The 20542-nt window shown below is 46.7% G+C and overlaps 1 protein-coding gene across 2 annotated transcripts in view; it reads right to left on the reverse strand.

The window, feature by feature from the left end:
- Nucleotides 1-2913: 2913 nt before the first annotated feature.
- adamts12 (ADAM metallopeptidase with thrombospondin type 1 motif, 12) overlaps nt 2914-20542 on the reverse strand; it is a 48482-nt gene continuing 30853 nt past the window's right edge. For both annotated transcript variants that reach the window (XM_060907686.1, XM_060907687.1), the window contains 20 exons: nt 18176-18259; nt 17566-17690; nt 16950-17099; nt 16731-16874; nt 16495-16639; nt 16271-16363; nt 15926-16071; nt 15659-15828; nt 14711-14841; nt 14377-14497; nt 13965-14209; nt 13642-13783; nt 8810-8936; nt 8511-8721; nt 7207-7992; nt 6774-6911; nt 6503-6646; nt 3927-4073; nt 3426-3579; nt 2914-3293 (listed from right to left, as the gene is read on the reverse strand). In XM_060907686.1, the coding sequence (XP_060763669.1) occupies nt 3184-3293; nt 3426-3579; nt 3927-4073; nt 6503-6646; nt 6774-6911; nt 7207-7992; nt 8511-8721; nt 8810-8936; nt 13642-13783; nt 13965-14209; nt 14377-14497; nt 14711-14841; nt 15659-15828; nt 15926-16071; nt 16271-16363; nt 16495-16639; nt 16731-16874; nt 16950-17099; nt 17566-17690; nt 18176-18259 (3513 nt within the window). In that variant the 3' untranslated portion in view covers nt 2914-3183. The remainder of the gene's footprint in view (nt 3294-3425; nt 3580-3926; nt 4074-6502; nt 6647-6773; nt 6912-7206; nt 7993-8510; nt 8722-8809; nt 8937-13641; nt 13784-13964; nt 14210-14376; nt 14498-14710; nt 14842-15658; nt 15829-15925; nt 16072-16270; nt 16364-16494; nt 16640-16730; nt 16875-16949; nt 17100-17565; nt 17691-18175; nt 18260-20542) is intronic.

Consider the following 20542-nt stretch of genomic DNA (forward strand, 5'->3'; position numbering starts at 1 on the left):
TGACACATCAGAAACTTCTGTTCATGAGAGTCGAGTTAGAAATGTGCCACTGAAACACGAACATTAACTCAGCTGGTGGTTCCGGGTGGAAACGTGGACTCAGGGTGAAGGGGCGGTAATTATACCCTACACAGCCTACACCCTACACAGCCAACACCCTACACAGCCTACACCCCCAACACCTTACACAGCCTACACCCCCAACACCCTACACAGCCTACACCTCCAACACCCTACACAGCCTACACCCTACACAGCCTACACCCCCAACACCTTACACAGCCTACACCCTACACCCCCAACACCTTACACAGCCTACACCCCAACACAGCCTACACCCCAACACCTTACACAGCCTACACCCCCAACACCCTACACCCCAACACCTTACACAGCCTACACCCCCAACACCCTACACCCCAACACCTTACACAACCTACACCCTACACCCCCAACACCTTACACAGCCTACACCCCCAACACCCTACACAGCCTACACCCCAACACAGCCTACACCCCAATACCTTACACAGCCTACACCCCCAACACCCTACACCCCAACACCTTACACAGCCTACACCCTACACCCCCAACACCTTACACACCCTACACAGCCTACACCCTACACAGCCTACACCCCCAACACCTTACACAGCCTACACCCTACACCCCAACACCTTACACAGCCTACACCCCAACACCTTACACAGCCTACACCCCAACACCCTACACAGCCTACACCCCAACACCTTACACAGCCTACACCCCCAACACCCTACACAGCCTACACCCTACACAGCCTACACCCCAACACCTTACACAGCCTACACCCCAACACAGCCTACACCCCAATACCTTACACAGCCTACACCCCCAACACCCTACACCCCAACACCTTACACAGCCTACACCCTACACCCCCAACACCTTACACAGCCTACACCCCAACACCTTACACAGCCTACACCCTACACAGCCTACACCCCCAACACCTTACACAGCCTACACCCCAATACCTTACACAGCCTACACCCCCAACACCCTACACCCCAACACCTTACACAGCCTACACCCTACACCCCAACACCTTACACACCCTACACAGCCTACACCCCCAACACCTTACACACCCTACACAGCCTACACCCCCAACACCTTACACAGCCTACACAGCCTACACCCCCAACACCTTACACAGCCTACACCCTACACCCCCAACACCTTACACAGCCTACACCCCAACACCCTACACAGCCTACACCCCAACACCTTACACAGCCTACACCCCAACACCCTACACAGCCTACACCCCAACACCTTACACAGCCTACACCCCCAACACCCTACACAGCCTACACCCTACACAGCCTACACCCCAACACCTTACACAGCCTACACCCCAACACAGCCTACACCCCAATACCTTACACAGCCTACACCCCCAACACCCTACACCCCAACACCTTACACAGCCTACACCCTACACCCCCAACACCTTACACAGCCTACACCCTACACAGCCTACACCCCCAACACCTTACACAGCCTACACCCCAATACCTTACACAGCCTACACCCCCAACACCCTACACCCCAACACCTTACACAGCCTACACCCTACACCCCAACACCTTACACACCCTACACAGCCTACACCCCCAACACCTTACACACCCTACACAGCCTACACCCCCAACACCTTACACAGCCTACACCCTACACAGCCTACACCCCCAACACCTTACACAGCCTACACCCTACACCCCCAACACCTTACACAGCCTACACCCCAACACCCTACACAGCCTACACCCCAACACCTTACACAGCCTACACCTTACACAGCCTACACCCCCAACACCTTACACAGCCTACACCCCAACACCTTACACAGCCTACACCCCAACACCTTACACAGCCTACACCCCCAACACCCTACACCCCCAACACCTTACACAGCCTACACCCCTACACCTTACACAGCCTACACCCCCAACACCTTACACAGCCTACACCCTACACAGCCTACACCCCCAACACCTTACACAGCCTACACCCTACACCTTATTTATTTTATTTTTTCTTTCTTTTTTTATTTTTTGTGTGTTTGTGTAGTTTGATGTTTGTTTCTGTTTGAGTGTTTTGTCCGCCGGTTGTGGTGTAGCAGCTCCGGACCCAGTTTTGGGTGTTGGTTCCCTCCAGGCCTTGGTTTGCTGTGGGTGATGCCTGCGCTCCCAGCTGTGGACTGCAGTGAGCTCGTTGCTCACTTTAACATCGTGGTTGTCCAGCGCTCTGTGCTTTAGTGCTTGGTGTGATGTTCCGAGCAATGTTGCTCGGTGGCGTCGTGGCGGCTGTGCAGGCGTTTTGGGACATACCGGCGCTCTGTGTAGCGGTGCTTCTGTGCTCGCTTTGTGGATCCATGGCGTGGTGTTCTGAGCGATGTTGCTGACGGCGGCTGTGCTGGCGGTGTGGGACTTGTTTTCGTGTGCCTTTTGGTGGGACTGTGGCTGCTACACCACTGGAATGACATCCTGACCTCTATTTGGTGGACTTTTTTTAAAAAAAATTAACTAATTAACTAATTCATTCCCTATAATTGTAAAGCAACCTTGGGTTTTGAGAAAGGTGCTATATAAATTGAACTTATTATTATTATTATTACACCTTACACAGCCTACACCTTACACCCTATACAGCCTACACCCCCTACTCCCTACACCCAACACACCCTACACCTTACACCCTATCCAGCCTACACCCCTACTCCCTACACCCAACACACCCTATACAGCCTACACCCCCTACTCCCCTTACTCCCTACACCCAACACACCCTCCACCTTACACCCTATACAGCCTACACCCCCTACTCCCCTTACTCCCTACACACCTTACTCCCTACACCCAACACCCTCTACAGCCTACACCCCCTACTCCCCTTACTCCCAACACACCCTACACCTTACACACCCTACACCTGGAAGGTGACGATTCTGTGTTGTTCAGTGGTGCATTTTCTAAAAACACACAAACACACACATAATCTTCAAGTCCATAATGTGTGTGTGTGTGTGTGTGTGTGTGTGTGTGTGTGTGTGTGTGTGTGCGCACTCATGGTCCAGTATTTTCAGTCCGGGTGACAAGGATGATGATGATGATGATCCAGCGTGACCTCTGGGTGATGTTACATCACACAGGTGAGGCAGCACTGTTTACGGATGGAGTTCAGGACGCAGCGACCAAGCAGCTTCAGTCTGGAGCAGAACCGAGTGGACATGCTGTCTCTCTTACACACTGACACACACACACACACACACACACACACACACACACACACACACACACACAGAGAGTTTAACTGTAGTGAGTGTGCATAATGTGTAATAAAAGTGTAATTGATGAGTGTGTGTTGTTGCTGCAGTGTACCTCGCTCAGGTCTGCACTCCTCCTCACCACACACACGTAAACTCTCAGGTTTGTCATTTTTCAGACACAGTGAGCTTTTCACCTCCTCTAATGATCCCTCACTCACACACCTGATCACTCGCTTCTGTACACCTCCACCACAGCTCTCTGAACACTGACACACACACACACACACACACACACACACACACACACACACACACACACACGCCATTCCATATTACAATACACACAAACAGGATTCTCTAGGAACATCTCTACACCCTCAAGAACTATACATAGACATGAATATGCAAATTAGGACACACCCCCACAACCTCCTGTGCTTACATCACGACCTGTACCTACATCTCCTCCTGATCTCCAGAGATTATATTTTATTTCATGACATCACAACCTGAACCAGTTTCATACACGAGTGGAGACCAGAAATATAACTCTGCTACAAGAAATGTAATTATTGTTAAATTGCTGTGAGGTAAGAGGAATAAAACACTTCACCTGCTGCCAGGGTTCTGTAACCCACGACACACACGGCTCGAGGTTACAGGGGGCGGAGCTTTCAGGTCTAAGACTCGCATTACAGCGTTCAGGCTCTGGACAAAACACTGAGCGCTCCATCACACCACCTCCACAACTCTTAGAGCACTGAGAGAGAGAGAGAGAGAAATTATAAAGATCTATTTACTGATAAACCTTTTTAGCATAAATACAGGTGGTTATAGGAAACCGCACACACTGATTGGTCGAGAGATTGGGACTATTTCTTGATAATCACCTCGAGCGACTCTGCAAAATGATGTCCAATCGCTTCGTCACCATCAGTGAGGAAGAATTACAGATGATGAAAGAAAACGCTGTTCCTAAAAGCACTAAAGGTGCTCTGAAATTTGGTCTGAAACTATTCAAAGGGAAGGTGGGGCTGGGATTTATTTTACCCATTTCAAAACAAAGTTTTATGTGACTCGGTGTAGATCAGTGATACAAGTCTGTGCTGCAAAGTTATTACATTTACATGAAGATTTTGAAGTTTGAAATAAATTATTTTAAAAAATAATCACCTGACTATTTATACTAAAACAGTTATTGACCTCAGGCTGAGTGAATATTGGGGAATAATAACCTCGACTTCATCTTGGGCATGATTCCCTGATATTCACCTCGCCGTCGGTGAATAAACGATAATATAAAGGTGAAGTAATTTAGTGTCTTTTAGTGAATTAACCACCATGAGATTACACTTCTGATATAAACCATTCAACAGTGTTGTATAAAGTATAAAGTGAATATATCTTACCAGGAAAATAAAATTAATACAACCCCGATTCCAAAAAAGTTGGGACAAAGTACAAATTGTAAATAAAAACGGAATGCAATGATGTGGAAGTTTCAAAATTCCATATTTTATTCAGAATAGAACATAGATGACATATCAAATGTTTAAACTGAGAAAATGTATCATTTAAAGAGAAAAATTAGGTGATTTTTAAATTTCATGACAACAACACATCTCAAAAAAGTTGGGACAAGGCCATGTTTCCCACTGTGAGACATCCCCTTTTCTCTTTACAACAGTCTGTAAACGTCTGGGGACTGAGGAGACAAGTTGCTCAAGTTTAGGGAGAGGAATGTTAACCCATTCTTGTCTAATGGAGGATTCTAGTTGCTCAACTGTCTTAGGTCTTTTTTGTCGTATCTTCCGTTTTATGATGCGCCAAATGTTTTCTATGGGTGAAAGATCTGGACTGCAGGCTGGCCAGTTCAGTACCCGGACCCTTCTTCTACGCAGCCATGATGCTGTAATTGATGCAGTATGTGGTTTGGCATTGTCATGTTGGAAAATGCAAGGTCTTCCCTGAAAGAGACATCGTCTGGATGGGAGCATATGTTGGTCTAGAACCTGGATATACCTTTCAGCATTGATGGTGTCTTTCCAGATGTGTAAGCTGCCCATGCCACACGCACTAATGCAACCCCATACCATCAGAGATGCAGGCTTCTGAACTGAGCGCCGATAACAACTCGGGTCGTCCTTCTCCTCTTTAGTCCGAATGACACGGCGTCCCTGATTTCCATAAAGAACTTCAAATTTTGATTCGTCTGACCACAGAACAGTTTTCCACTTTGCCACAGTCCATTTTAAATGAGCCTTGGCCCAGAGAAGACGTCTGCGCTTCTGGATCGTGTTTAGATACGGCTTCTTCTTTGAACTATAGAGTTTTAGCTGGCAACGGCGGATGGCACGGTGAATTGTGTTCACAGATAATGTTCTCTGGAAATATTCCTGAGCCCATTTTGTGATTTCCAATACAGAAGCATGCCTGTATGTGATGCAGTGCCGTCTAAGGGCCCGAAGATCACGGGCACCCAGTATGGTTTTCCGGCCTTTACCCTTACGCACAGAGATTCTTCCAGATTCTCTGAATCTTTTGATGATATTATGCACTGTAGATGATGATATGTTCAAACTCTTTGCAATTTTACACTGTCGAACTCCTTTCTGATATTGCTCCACTATTTGTCGGCGCAGAATTAGGGGGATTGGTGATCCTCTTCCCATCTTTACTTCTGAGAGCCGCTGCCACTCCAAAATGCTCTTTTTATACCCAGTCATGTTAATGACCTATTGCCAATTGACCTAATGAGTTGCAATTTGGTCCTCCAGCTGTTCCTTTTTTGTACCTTTAACTTTTCCAGCCTCTTATTGCCCCTGTCCCAACTTTTTTGAGATGCGTTGCTGTCATGAAATTTCACATGAGCCAATATTTGGCATGAAATTTCAAAATGTCTCACTTTCAACATTTGATATGTTGTCTATGTTCTATTGTGAATACAATATCAGTTTTTGAGATTTGTAAATTATTGCATTCCGTTTTTATTTACAATTTGTTCTTTGTCCCAACTTTTTTGGAATCGGGGTTGTAAACCAGAGACAAATTTAACCCATTCGGTCACTGCGTACACAATTGCGTACATCACTTTCTACAGTGATATAATGTCTGTATCACGACTGAAGGGGCTAATAAACCAACATTAGCTTTGTGTGTGTGTGTGTGTGTGTGTGTGTGTGTGTGTACCTGTCCCCAGTGTGTGTGTTTCCACTGCAGTGTTGGAGGTGATGGTTGGTCTGAGCAGTGAAACGGTCTCAACACTCGTCTGCTCTGTGAGTCCACACACTGCACATTCCTGTACTTCATACCACTAACACACCCCTCAACACACTGACACACAGACACACACACACACACACACACACACACACACACACACACACACATTCTGATCATCAGCACACTGTAGTGGTACGTGTAGCGTGTGTGTGTGTGTGTGTGTGTGTGTGTGTGAGACCTTTCTCCATACAGCACAGGGTTGAAGTTTACAGTGCTGCGCAGGTTCAGGTTTCCCTGTGCTGCTGCAATCAGAATCCTGACCAGAACTACACACTACTGACCTCCACACTGCTCCCAGACCACAGGAGGCAGAACACTAACACACACACACACACACACACACACACACACACACACACACACACACAGAGTGAAAAAAGTTACATGTCCTGTAAAAAAAACCCACTGTAGGTTAATATACTGTAACTGTACATTATTGTAGTTCATATTTTTACACTAGGCTTCTGTTATATTCTGGATTGTGATTGGTCAGAATGTCTTGATTAATTTTCTATAATTAATGTTTTTTTAATAAGTGCCAGCAGATTGTCACCCAAGCCCAGGGTCCTGTGTGGAGACTCTGGAGCAGTGAACCAGAACCACATCTTTACCTCACTCCAGTTGCCCACGACCCAGAACGCCACTGTGTTCTCGCCACTTCCTGTTTTGGTCACTGTGGATCTGCTGGGGTTTCTGGGTGCGTGTTTGTTCTTCTTCATCACTGGGTGTGTTTGTGTGGGGCTGTGTGATCTCACGTGGACCTTCAGGATCTTCTGCTTGTGTGTATGTGAGTTTTTGGAGGGTCTCCTGTGCGTGACTGTGTGTGCGGGTGCTTTCGTGGTGCGTGGTTTAGCTGTGGCCGCGGATGTGTGTGTGATTGTTCTTGTCCTGGGTGGTTTTGCTGTCGTGTGTTGCAGTGTGTGTGTAGTTGTCTGAGGTGTGTGTATAGTGTTGACAGGTGTGTGAACGGTGAACATGTCCTGTCTGTCGTCGTCCGTGATGTAGTCGTAGCCCGGTGTGTACGGTGATGTGTCAGGGGGCTGCTGCAGGTCTGTACTGCCCTCCTCAGCCTCATCCTCACCCGTGTGTGTGTCGTCTTCTACACTGCTGTTATTAACCAAGATGAAATCCTGATCGTCTTCATGTAACACACTCGGAGTCGGAGTGTGTGATGTTCTCACAGAGGGTGTGTTCGGTGTGGCATTAGACATGATCATGAGGTCATCAGGGTCGTGACCCGGAGTTGGGGTCAAAGGTCGCGGTCGGGTTCTGTAGCAGCTCTGGAGGTTACAGAAGGTTGTGGATCGAGGTCGGGTCACAGCGTCACAGAGGATTTGGGGTTCCATTACACACTTCACACTACGAGATTTCACTCCTCCACCACAGGTCAGAGAACACTGCAGGAGAAACAACACACTCTGCTCACACACAGTCTGCTCTCACACACACTGTTCACACACATTCCGCTCACACACACTCCGCTCACACACACTCCGCTCAGGTGAGCACAGTCATTACACACAGACTGGATGCAAATAAACTTGAACAAGTGAATTAATTTATGATGAAAATCATTCTAAAATAAACCACTGAATCCCTGGTTACTTCCTCGTGTGAGTTAGTGACCCCAAAAACTAGTGAGCCAATAACCACACGACCCTGTTCACTAGCAACTCCGTGATCCATCAATCTAGTGACCCCATAATCCTGTGACTCACTGATTCCGTGATCTTGCAAACTCTGTCACCACATGATTCTGTAATTCTTTTCCCTGGTAATCATTATAAAATAATGTGATTATCTGATCCATGAGTTCACAGGACCATGTTCCCACAAATCCATGATCCTGTGACTTCATGATTCCATAATCTTGTGCTCCCATTACCCCCTGATCCTGAAACCCCCCGAGTCTCACCTCGCTCCAGTTCCCCACAGCCCAGGCCGAGCCACAGGTCACGTTCCGGTTGCAGATCACAGCCGCTTTGGGTTTTGGGAGTTTCCTGCAGTCTCCGGGGTGCAGCACTCTCTCCTCTCCAGCCACGGTTCTAACACACAGAACTGTGCGCTTTCTGATTCCATCAGAACCGCAGGAGGCCGAACACGACTGCCATCCCCCCACCCACCACCTGGCAATTACACATGACTTATTCAGGGTCATGACTACAGAGAACATCATGTGGGTCCTTTTGAGAAGAAAAAAAAACAGACACAGACCTGGCAGGACAGTCCATGTTCTTACAGTGGCGACGTCTGTCGTCAGGTCGAGTGTTCGGATCACACAGCTCCTCATCCACCACTCCAACACCAGCTCTAAAACACCGCACTGGCTGCTGCTGCTCCCCTGCAGGACCGGGGGTTATTATAAACCACACAGGTGAGAAAGACATGCCCATAATGCACTGACCCAAATATATTACTTATGATTTAACAGCTGCTTTGCTCCATGTGTATCAGAATTATATATATATATATATATATATATATATATATATATATATATATATATATATCCATGTCATCCTCAAGCTCGGGTCCTCTACCAGAGGCCTGGGAGTTTGAGGGTTCTGCGCAGTATCTTCGATGTTCCTAGTACTGCGCTCTTCTGGACTGAGGCTTCAGATGTTGTTCCTGGGATTTGCTGGAGCCACTCTCCCAGTTTGGGGGTTACTGCCCCAAGTGCCCCCACTACCACGGGGACCACGCAACCCTTGACCTTCCACATCCGTTCCAGCTGCTCTTTCAACCCTTGATACTTCTCAAGTTTCTCATGTTCCTTCTTCTTGATGTTGGCGTCAGCTGGGATCGCCACATCTATCACCACCACCCTCTTCTGCTCTTTGTCCACCACCACTATGTCCGGTTGGTTAGCCAGGATCTGTTTGTCAGTCTGGAAGCTGAAGTCCCACAGAACCTTGGCCCTGTTGTTCTCAGCCACCTTCTGTGGTATGGCCCATTGGGACTTGGGTACTTCTATTCCATACTGGTTGCAGATGTTCCTGTATACTATCCCAGCCACTTGGTTGTGCCTCTCCATGTACGCTGATCCAGCTAGCATCTTACACCCTGCTACTATGTGCTGGACTGTTTCAGGGGCTTCTTTGCACAGTCTGCATCTTGGGTCTGATCTACTCTGGTAGATCCTGGCCTCTATGGCTCTTGTGCTTATGGCCTGTTCTTGTGCTGCCATGATTAGTGCCTCTGTGCTGTCTGTCAGTCCTGCATTATCCAGCCATTGGTAGGATTTCTTGATATCAGCCACTTCCTCTATCTGACAGTGGTACATGCCATGTAGGGGTTTGTCTCTCCAGGTTGTCTGTTCCTCCTCTGCACTGTCATCAGGATTCTGCTGCCTGAGACATTCACTTAGCAGTTCATCCTTTGGGGCCATCTTTCTGATGTATTCTCGGATTTTCGATGTTTCATCCTGGACCGTGGTCTTGACGCTCACTAGCCCTCGGCCTCCCTCTTTCCGCTTAGTGTATAGTCTCAGGGTGCTGGACTTGGGGTGGAACCCTCCATGCATGGTGAGGAGCTTTCTAGTCTTGATATCTGTGGCTTCTATCTCCTCCTTTGGCCAGTTTATGATACCAGCGGGGTATCTGATGACTGGTAGTGCATACATGTTGATGGCTCGGGCTTTGTTCTTACCATTCAGTTGACTTTTCAGGACCTGCCTTACTCTCTGGAGGTATTTGGCTGTGGTTGACTTCCTTGTGGCCTCTTCATGGTTTCCATTAGCCTGTGGAATGCCAAGGTACTTGTAGCTGTCTTGGATATCACCTATGTTGCCCTCTGGTAGGTCAATCCCCTCAGTCCGGATCATCTTGCCTCTCTTTGAGACCATCCGGCCACACTTGTCCAATCCGAATGACATCCCTATGTCATCGCTGTAGATCCGGGTGGTGTGGATCAGCGAGTCTATTTCTCGCTCGTTCCTGGCATACAGCTTGATGTCATCCATGTAGAGCAGGTGGCTGATTGTTGCCCCACTACGGAATCGGTACCCGTAGCCGCTCTTCGTGATGATCCGACTGAGGGGGTTCAGGCCTATGCAGAACAGCAGTGGTGATAGTACATCTCCTTGGTATATGCCGCACTTGATGTTGACTTGGGCAATGGGTTTTGAGTTGGCCTCTAGGGTTGTCTTCCACATTTCCATTGAGTTCTGGATGAAGGTCCTTAGGTTCCTGTTGATCTTATACAGTTCCAGACATTCCAGTATCCATGTGTGTGGCATTGAGTCGTAGGCTTTCTTGTAGTCAATCCAGGCAGTGCACAGTTTGGTCTGTCTCTTCTTACAGTCTCGGGCGACTGTTCTATCGACCAGTAGCTGGTGCTTGGCTCCTCTGGTGTTACTGCCAATTCCTTTCTGTGCCTCGCTCATGTATTGAGCCACATGCTTACTCATTTTTGCCGCAATGATGCCTGACAGGGCCTTCCATGTTGTGCAGAGACAGGTAATTGGCCGGTAGTTGGATGGGATGGGTCCCTTCTGGGGGTCCTTCATGATTAGGACTGTCCTGCCTTGGGTTAGCCATTCTGGGTGGGTTCCATCCCTCAGCAGCTGGTTCATCTGTGCTGCTAGGCGTTCATGGAGTGCAGTTAGCTTCTTCAGCCAGTACGTATGGATCATATCGGGGCCTGGTGCTGTCCAGCTCTTCATCTTTGACACTCTTTCTTGGATGTCTGCCATTGAGATGGTTACTGGTTCTTGTTCTGGGAGGTTGCTGTGGTCAGCTCTTAGGTCCACTAACCATTGGGCATCGGTGTTGTGTGATGCCTTTCTTTCCCATATGTCTTTCCAGTATTTTTCCACCTCAGCTCTTGGTGGGTCTGACCGGTTGTTGTTCCCCTGCCACTGAGAGTACACCTTGGCTGGTTCAGTGGAGAACAGCTTGTTTATTCTCCTGGCCTCTCCCTCCTTGGTGTATCTCTTCAACCGGGTGGCCAGAGCTGTTAGTCGCTGTTTGGCAGTTTCGAGTGCCTCTGGTATGGAGAGTGAGTTGTACTTCCTGGGTGTCCCTTTATTCACCATGTTCCCTTTCTGTAGTTCAGCTAGCTGGCTAACTTCTCTCCGTGCTGCCTTTATCTTGGCCTCTAATCGTCTCTTCCATGGTGGATACTGTTTGTTATGTCCCGAGCCCACCTTGTGTCCAAGCATCTCCATGATTACTGTTGCGGTACTGTGTATCAGCTTGTTGGTCTCAGTGATGGTTCTTGTGGAGATTGTCTTCAGAGCAGCATTCACATCTACTAGTAGATCTTCTGAAGGTACTTGGCAACTCAGCTATATATATATATATATATATATATATATATATATATATATATATATATATATATACTGTATATCCTAAAGATACATATCTGTAGAATTTAGGCTCTATAGTGTTTGGATCTAAAGTTTGTCCACTAGAGGTCAGTCAAGGACAAGAGGAGTGAGAGTCAGTGCTTTAAAGGTAACTTCACTCTCTTCAACACCAACTGGAGCTACAAATTCAAATACCACAAGTGCCATGATTTGGTGTGGGGTGTGAACTCAGCTGAACTTCTGAGTGTGTTTGGGGTTCTGTGTGTAACTCATCGCTTCATATCGGGGTGTAATTTAAGGTTTGGCAGGGTGTGTTAGTAAAAAAAAAAAAAAAAGACTACACATTAAAACATGACTAAATAAATACAAAAAATAAAAGATAATCATTCATCCAGAAGTATTCAAATATGCTAATGTAACCACATCAACTCAGATGCACATGTTGGTCTAAATGAGTAATGTGTACTGTGCACTTGTAAGGCGGCTGTGACAGACCAGACGCTTGCGGATTATAAATGAACTCAAGGTTTTAATGAGATAAAGGGCGATCAAAAACAATGTACAAAAGCCAGGCCAGGTCAATACTGAGAGAGCCAAAACAGCAGCAAGGGCGAGACAAATCGCGGTCAGAAAACAGGCAATAGTCGAAGAACTGGGAATCAGGAGACACAGGCAATCTAAACACAAGGGCGAAGCAAATCGCAATCAGAAAACAGGTGAGGATCGAGAAACCGGGAATCGAGAGAAATGGGCAATCAAAACACAAGGGCTTGGCTAAGCGGGAAAAAACTGTAGGCAAAAAGGGTCATACACAGAGAAACAATCAGTACAGTAACGCCCAGTAGGCGTACAAAAAGTGAAGACAATACTGTGCAAAGAACAAAACAGTCAAAGGGCTATAAATACAGACAGAAACAGAAAGGTACAGGTGATGGTGATCAGAACTCAGGTGAACCACTCCTAGGAAGTGGTTCCGGATTGGCTGACGGAGTGCACGTGGTAGTGACTGGTGTGTGAGGGGGGTTATGGGAAATGGAGTCCTGAGGGTTGAGGCAGATGGAGGGTGAGCCCGGAAGCGTGACAGCACTATTACAATACTGACGCATTTCTCATGATGTTAAAGTTCAAAGCATGTTTTAGTCTTTAATTTCCTCCATGAGGGAATAAAATAAATCTTATTTGGAGTTTCTGTTAAAGGCTTGCTTGGGTGGCACGGTGGTGTAGTGGTTAGCGCTGTCACCTCACAGCAAGAAGGTCCTGGGTTCGAGCCCCGTGGCCAGCGAGGGCCTTTCTGTGCGGAGTTTGCATGTTCTCCCCGTGTCCGCGTGGGTTTCCTCCGGGTGCTCCGGTTTCCCCCACAGTCCAAAGACATGTGGTTAGGATAATATGGGATGGCCTTGAGCGAGGCTCCCAACTGCTCCCCAGGCGCTGTTAGCATGGCTGCCCACTGCTGTGGGTGTGCGTGTGTGTGTGTTCACTGCTTCAGATGGGTTAAATGCAGAGAGGAAATTTCACAAGTGTGTGATGAATAAAGTTGTGCTTTCTTTCTGTTTTCTTTTGTATATGTAAGTTCTGATGTATTTATTCTCTCCTGCAGGGTTATACAGGTTTGAGTCAGTCAGTTTACAACACTTTACTCCAGCCGTCATCACTGCAGTTACTCTCACTGATTGTACAGCAGCTCTCCTGTCGAGTTTGTGCTGCACGGTTGCTGTAGTTGTTGTAATTTCCTCACCTTGTCCACAGGTGGCGCTGCAGTCAGTCCAGACTCCATATTTCCAGCGGTACTGAGGTTCCAGCAGATCATTTTCCACCGAGCTGTTCTTCTTCACGACAAACTCATATCGCACGCCGGGGTTCGTCTCCTGAAAAAGCAGCTACACGAAAACAACGAGAGTGAAAACGCAAAGGACACAAACTCAGGACACGCAACAACGTCCTCAAACTGTTAAAAAGTGAACAACATTGTGCTCTTTTAATATTAACATTCACATACACATAGGAATGATATTGTGTGTGTGTGTGTGTGTGTGTGTGTGTGTGTGTGTGTGTGTATACCTGCACTACAATGGGTTCCTTTGTAGGCCCAGGCGACGTGAGGTTCTCGAGGTTACCACTGCGTTCATAGTAGAACTTGGCTCCACCCACCTGGTACTCACCGTTCCACTGGATGATGTAATTGCCGTTAAGGTAATATTTATCAGAGTGTGCTGCACGCATGGCCAGGAAGTTCGCCGCCTCCTCCACTTCCTGTATCACTATATCCCTCGCTCCCTCAGGAATCAGCACCATGTCTGTATAACCTGATACACACACACACAAATCTATTTGTGTCTATACCTGAGATGTGATTCAGGCGTGTGACTGTGTTTAGTAGAGTTGTATGACTCTGTGTGTGTGTGTGTGTGTGTGTGTGTGTGTGTGTGTGTGTGTGTGTGTGTGTGTGTGTGTGTGTGTGTGCGAGATGCACCGTATCCTTCTCTCTGTGTGTAAATGCCATTCAGTGTCTCACAACTGGAGCCGTCACCCAGACACACACCACACCGATCCTCCTCTGCATTTGAGTTTATTGCATGATCACAGCCCACCTCCTACACACACACACACACACACACACACACACACACACACACACACACACTCAATTTGAAACGCGCATCAAATTCATCAATGGAAGGAGTCTCCAGTGTCAGTGCTTTGTAACAGTCAGAGGTACAGGTGGGGTGAGGGAACTGCTGCGTATATGTGCGATAACGTAAGTGACAACACACACACGGAGAGTAAGCCACACCCAGCCACTCTACCTTGCACACACCATTGATGCAGACGTTCCTGCTGCTGTTGGAGAAACATGGAGTTCCATCAGTCACTGCATCCAACATCCTCTCTGAGAAATCCTCATTCACAGGCTGACACTGCAGCTCACACGGATGAGCTGGGGGAGAGAGAGAGAGAGAGAGAGAGAGAGAGAGAGAGAGAGAGAAGTAAAGTGAGCTGTTGATGGTATTAGTCATAGCTGGTGTTAAAGCAATGAAAATAAAAACTCACACACAGTTTTCAGGATAAAATATTTATACAAAACATGATGAGGAAAGTCTGGAAATTCCCCGAAAGCGCTCTATAAAAGCTCTGAGTGAGCTGCTGAGAGTTTATGGTAATGTGGCTCGATCCAAACCTCCTGCAGTGGAACATTCCGGACTTTTATTCGCAGATTCTAAAATAATCATAAGTATAGTCTCTCTGTTGGTACACAGTGTAACATACAAACTGAACTCTAATTCTGTAAGTGCTCTGTTTGTTTGTGTGTGTGTGTGTGTGTGTGTGTGTGTGTGTGTGTGTGTGTGTGTGTGTGTGTGTGTGTGTGTGTGCGTGCGCTTTAGCTCATGTGATCTTTGCTAATCTCTGCAGGATGATTCAGGAGCCTCAAAGAAAAGCTTTTAACCCCCTGATCAACTTTGACCTGTTCACTAATCACAGGAAGCAGTGCATTATGGGAAAGTGAGTATTGTGTAGATCGACACACAATATTCATTTAATAAACAGTTGAGCAAAACTTTTTAAAGCTTTTAATTTAACCCCCATGGATACAAAAACTCCGGTGACTCCAATCAGCTGCAGTTAAAACACTGGGACACACACCGTTTCCCCCCCGAGCGTGGGCGTGGTACAGTTACAGCGTCTTCCTCCTCCCTTTACACACTGAGTCTACTGTAAAGGTGATGAATGTATGTGTAATGTGTTTGATAGATTACGGTGTGTGCTGATGGGGATCCACTGGTACAGCTGGTTGTGGTACGGAACCGTATCAAACTCGCTGCACTGCATGTCTCGAAACGACGGCTTCTTCTTTACACACGGCACCGTGTTACATATCCTGTAGCGCTTACGCTCACCTGTACAGTACTTCCCTCCAAACGCTGGCCTGAGAAAAAGAGAGAGAGGGCAGGGGGGAGGGTTCAGTGAAATATAAATGTGTTTAAACAGAGGGGATGAAGGACGAGGAGTAGGACGTGTCATACTTCGGCTTGTCACACTCTCTGTCTGCTGACTGGACGCCGGAGCTGCAGGTGCGTGAGCAGTGAGACCAAGTGCTCCACTGGCCCCACCCACCATTCACCGTCTCAGGTAACTTCCCCACCACCACACACTCGCCTGATATACACCACTGACACACACACACATCACTGTGTTCAGCATTGTCACACTATTTGTGAACAGTTAGCACAGCTGATACAACAAAAATATCAGATATTAATTACATAGCGACCCCATGACGTGACGAAACATCAGTCTTTAGTCACACTGCATTACAGTCTGAATGTTGGTGATATGGTGTGTGTGTGTGAGAGAGACCCCTCTCTCACCTTCCCAGGGCCACACCTGGTTCCATCTATCGGTGCGTCCAGTTTAGAGCGACAGGAACCGTCCACCGAGCACCAGAGAATCTGACACACGTTCTGCAGAGACACACAGCACTGAGGAGTGAAGACTCAGAACAGCGGTGGATTACTGCAGCGTCCTGACCCTCACTCTGAAATCTGATTAAAGCTCTTCTGTGGTTCTGATAATAAAATAAACCAGAGCGTACATCAGTTTCAGGACAGAGAGTGGCGTTGGGTCCGTACTGCATCTGACACTGGTGCTGCCGAGTGTACTTCACCCCCGGGGCGAGCAGAGCCGTCGTCATGTCCTTTTTAGACGGACGATCATCTAAACAAAAACCCCATCCCCGACTGATGGGGGGAGAAGGAGATTAAGATAGGTGTGTGTGTGTGTGTGTGTGTGTGTGTGTGTGTGTGTGTGTGTGTGTGTGTGTTTACTCACTCAAGGAAGTGTGTGATGTACTGTTTGCTGCAGATGGACCAGGTAAGAGGTGACGAGTCGTACTGAAGCTGACGAGACATGATGAAGGGGGTATGACCCGCAGGCTCACAGTCATTCCCCTGACCGTCGTGCTGAATCCCAAAACTACACACAGACATTTCCCTGACTATTATGGTCAATTCCCAACCTACCTCGCAACACACACACACACACACAAACCTGTGTCCGAGCTCATGTGCGATGGTGAAGGCTACAGGAAGTCCCGAGTCCTCATTGATGTTGCAGGAGCGATGAGGCTGGCACATTCCAGACAGGTGAGAGAGTCCGAGCGTCTCACACGGCTGGTTCTTACCTGCGCAGATGTCCTTCCTGACACACACAAAGAAATTTTATGTAAAATGTATTTTACAGTTATAAAACAGAATCCAATGTTCATTAAACTGTATTTTGTAATTAAATGTTATAGCAGGACTTTTGCTCATATTTATATATGTGTCATCAATATTTCTAATATATTTTATAGTAATTAGTAAATAATTAATAAGGAATAATTTAAATGCTATACTATGTTACTGTTTTCATTGTTTTTCCTTGCTTTTCAGAGTGAGGGTGTACAAAGTTTTGAACATCTGAGTGTATAGGTCTGAGTCCATGTATCACTGGTGCATGTGTGTATTAATTGACTTTATTTTGGTTGTTATGTGTTAAATAATCTTACTTTACAACATTAATGAGTAATTAAAATATCGTCCAAGCTGAGCTGTAATAATCAGGTGCGGTGGGTATTTGGTGTACCAGCAGGGAAGCCTTGGGCGGTATTACAGTAGGTACGTACCTTGTTATGAGCACAGCGATGTCGTGGTGTACAGGGTGTGTGTCACTCTGGGGGTTCAGGTTCTTCTGCCAGCTACAGAAACTGGTCAGAGTCGAATCTGCGTGATGGACGATCTTCAGACCTTTCTGACAACACGCACACACATATTCTTAAGGGGGCCAATAATTTTGCTACCTGTGTTTTTAAACAACAGTATTTTGGGGAAAAGAATGAATTTGCTAGGATTTGACAAAGCACTGTCCCATAACCTCTTACAGGGTGCCAATACTTTTTGCGTTAACTGTAGAGGAACGTAGTAGTACATAATTAAATGATCAATCGCTATTTTAATTAAACAGTAAATAAATGTTGTCCCAGGAAACAGGATATAATTTTATTTTTGATGAATTTCAGTTTCACAAACATTTAAAAACTGAGTCAAATGGACGAGTGATTCATAACTGACCGACTGTGACCTGTCTGTGATTCAGTCAGTGAGCCTGAACTCAGTCTAACGGAAACCAGTTCGACTCATTAACGCTCAGCCCCGTGTGTAAAGTAGACTGGAGTGTGAATCCTGAGCCATGAATAGTGAACTGTGACTCGTGAGTGATGAACAGTGTGTCTGCACCTCCTCTGACTGCAGCAGGATGAGTCTCACGAGAACGATGTGGATCGCATTACCGATACTGGCGTCATGGTAAATACCTGCCACCTACAATAGCACACACATACACACACACACACACACAGATCCAAGATCCACATACAGTCGGGCAAAAAAGTATTTAGTCAGCCACCAATTGTGCAAGTTCTCCCACTTAAAAAGATGAGAGAGGCCTGTAATTTTCATCATAGGTACACTTCAACTATGAGAGACAGAATGGGGGGAAAGAATCCAGGAAATCACATTGTAGGATTTTTAATGAATTAATTGATAAATTCCTCGGTAAAATAAGTATTTGGTCACCTACAAACAAGCAAGATTTCTGGCTCTCACAGACCTGTAACTTCTTCTTTAAGAGGCTCCTCTGTCCTCCACTCGTTACCTGTATTAATGGCACCTGTTTGAACTCGTTATCAGTATAAAAGACACCTGTCCACAACCTCAAACATTCACACTCCAAACTCCACTATGGCCAAGACCAAAGAGCTGTCAAAGGACACCAGAAACAAAATTGTAGGCCTGCACCAGGCTGGGAAGACTGAATCTGCAATAGGTAAGCAGCTTGGTGTGAAGAAATCAACTGTGGGAGCAATTATTAGAAAATGGAAGACATACAAGACCACTGATAATCTCCCTCGATCTGGGGCTCCACGCAAGATCTCACCCCGTGGGGTCAAAATGATCACAAGAATGGTGAGCAAAAATCCCAGAACCACACGGGGGGACCTAGTGAATGACCTGCAGAGAGCTGGGACCAAAGTAACAAAGGCTACCATCAGTAACACACTACGCCGCCAGGGACTCAAATCCTGCAGTGCCAGACGTGTCCCCCTGCTTAAGCCAGTACATGTCCAGGCCCGTCTGAAGTTTGCTAGAGAGCATTTGGATGATCCAGAAGAGGACTGGGAGAATGTCATATGGTCAGATGAAACCAAAATAGAACTTTCTGGTAAAAACTCAACTTGTCGTGTTTGGAGGAGAAAGAATGCTGAGTTGCATCCAAAGAGCACCATACCTACTGTGAAGCATGGGGGTGGAAACATCATGCTTTGGGGCTGTTTTTCTGCAAAGGGACCAGGACGACTGATCCGTGTAAAGGAAAGAATGAATGGGGCCATGTATCGTGAGATTTTGAGTGAAAACCTCCTTCCATCAGCAAGGGCATTGAAGATGAAACGTGGCTGGGTCTTTCAGCATGACAATGATCCCAAACAGGGCCGTCGACAGGGGGGGACAACCGGGTATTTTGTCCCGGGCCCAGGCATGAGGGGGGGCCCAGAACTGGTCCCTCATGAAGATGCCATTAATCATTGTTTCATTTCAAAATGTGTTGATTTGGGGGAGAAAAATGTGCTATATTTGCATTCAATGAATGATTTCTGGTTCTTTTGCCTTTATTGTCTTCGAAAATAGATTCAAGAACCCACCTACCACCCCTAATGCAGAAATGGTTTGGTCTTTGATTAAGGCGCCAAATAACACGGCACTATTCCATCATAACGCTTCGACAATAAGCGTGCGAGCCCGTTTGCCAACATGCACAAGTCAGGAGCAAAGAAAAGAAAAGAGAAAAAGAGATGAAGAAGCCAAGAGCCTCAGGGGCTCACTGCATAGATATTTTAGAAAATATTCAGATGATGCAGCAGGTGGTGAAGGCAGTGGGGCAGCTGAGCCAGGTAAGACACAGATAACTTTTTTCCAGCCCCGTAATGTAACCCCAGCACGCGCGACGCGCCATTCATAATTATAAAGTAGGGGATAGCAGGGTACACTGAGTGAACACTGAAATGCACAGGGCATTGAATTATTTCATAAACATATCGGTTTAATAACACTGTGTTGCATATATCTCAATGAAGCAAAGAATAGCACATTGGCCCGTAATCATATCCAAATGTTTTAGGCACGCTCGCTGAGCTGGACTCCGGTTAGCTGAAAGCCCGTGGAACGCTGCCTCTTGTTAATTAAACCTTATTTTGTTGGAAATCATCCCGTGTAGATACGACGGCATGTGAAATTGCCAGCTAGATAGAGTTTAATGTAACGAATGGGCTATAAACAGTGATGGGAATAACGGCGTTAGAAATAAACGGCGTTACTAACGGCGTTACTTTTTTTTAGTAACGAGTAATCTAACTAATTACTTTTTACATTGTTATAACGCCGTTCCCGTTACTTACAATAAAATGCTCTGCATTACTTTATTAAAGCTGTTCTCATCTGGCACGCTGCTCGTTCAGCCTTTCTTTACTCTGCTTTAGTGTGGGGCGGGGAGACACGAGACAACGGCACAGTAAGCCAATCAGAGTAGATTTGGAGAACATACGTAGG

The sequence above is a fragment of the Neoarius graeffei genome, chromosome 24 (genome assembly GCF_027579695.1).
Source record: "Neoarius graeffei isolate fNeoGra1 chromosome 24, fNeoGra1.pri, whole genome shotgun sequence".
In the NCBI taxonomy this organism is placed as follows: domain Eukaryota; kingdom Metazoa; phylum Chordata; class Actinopteri; order Siluriformes; family Ariidae; genus Neoarius; species Neoarius graeffei.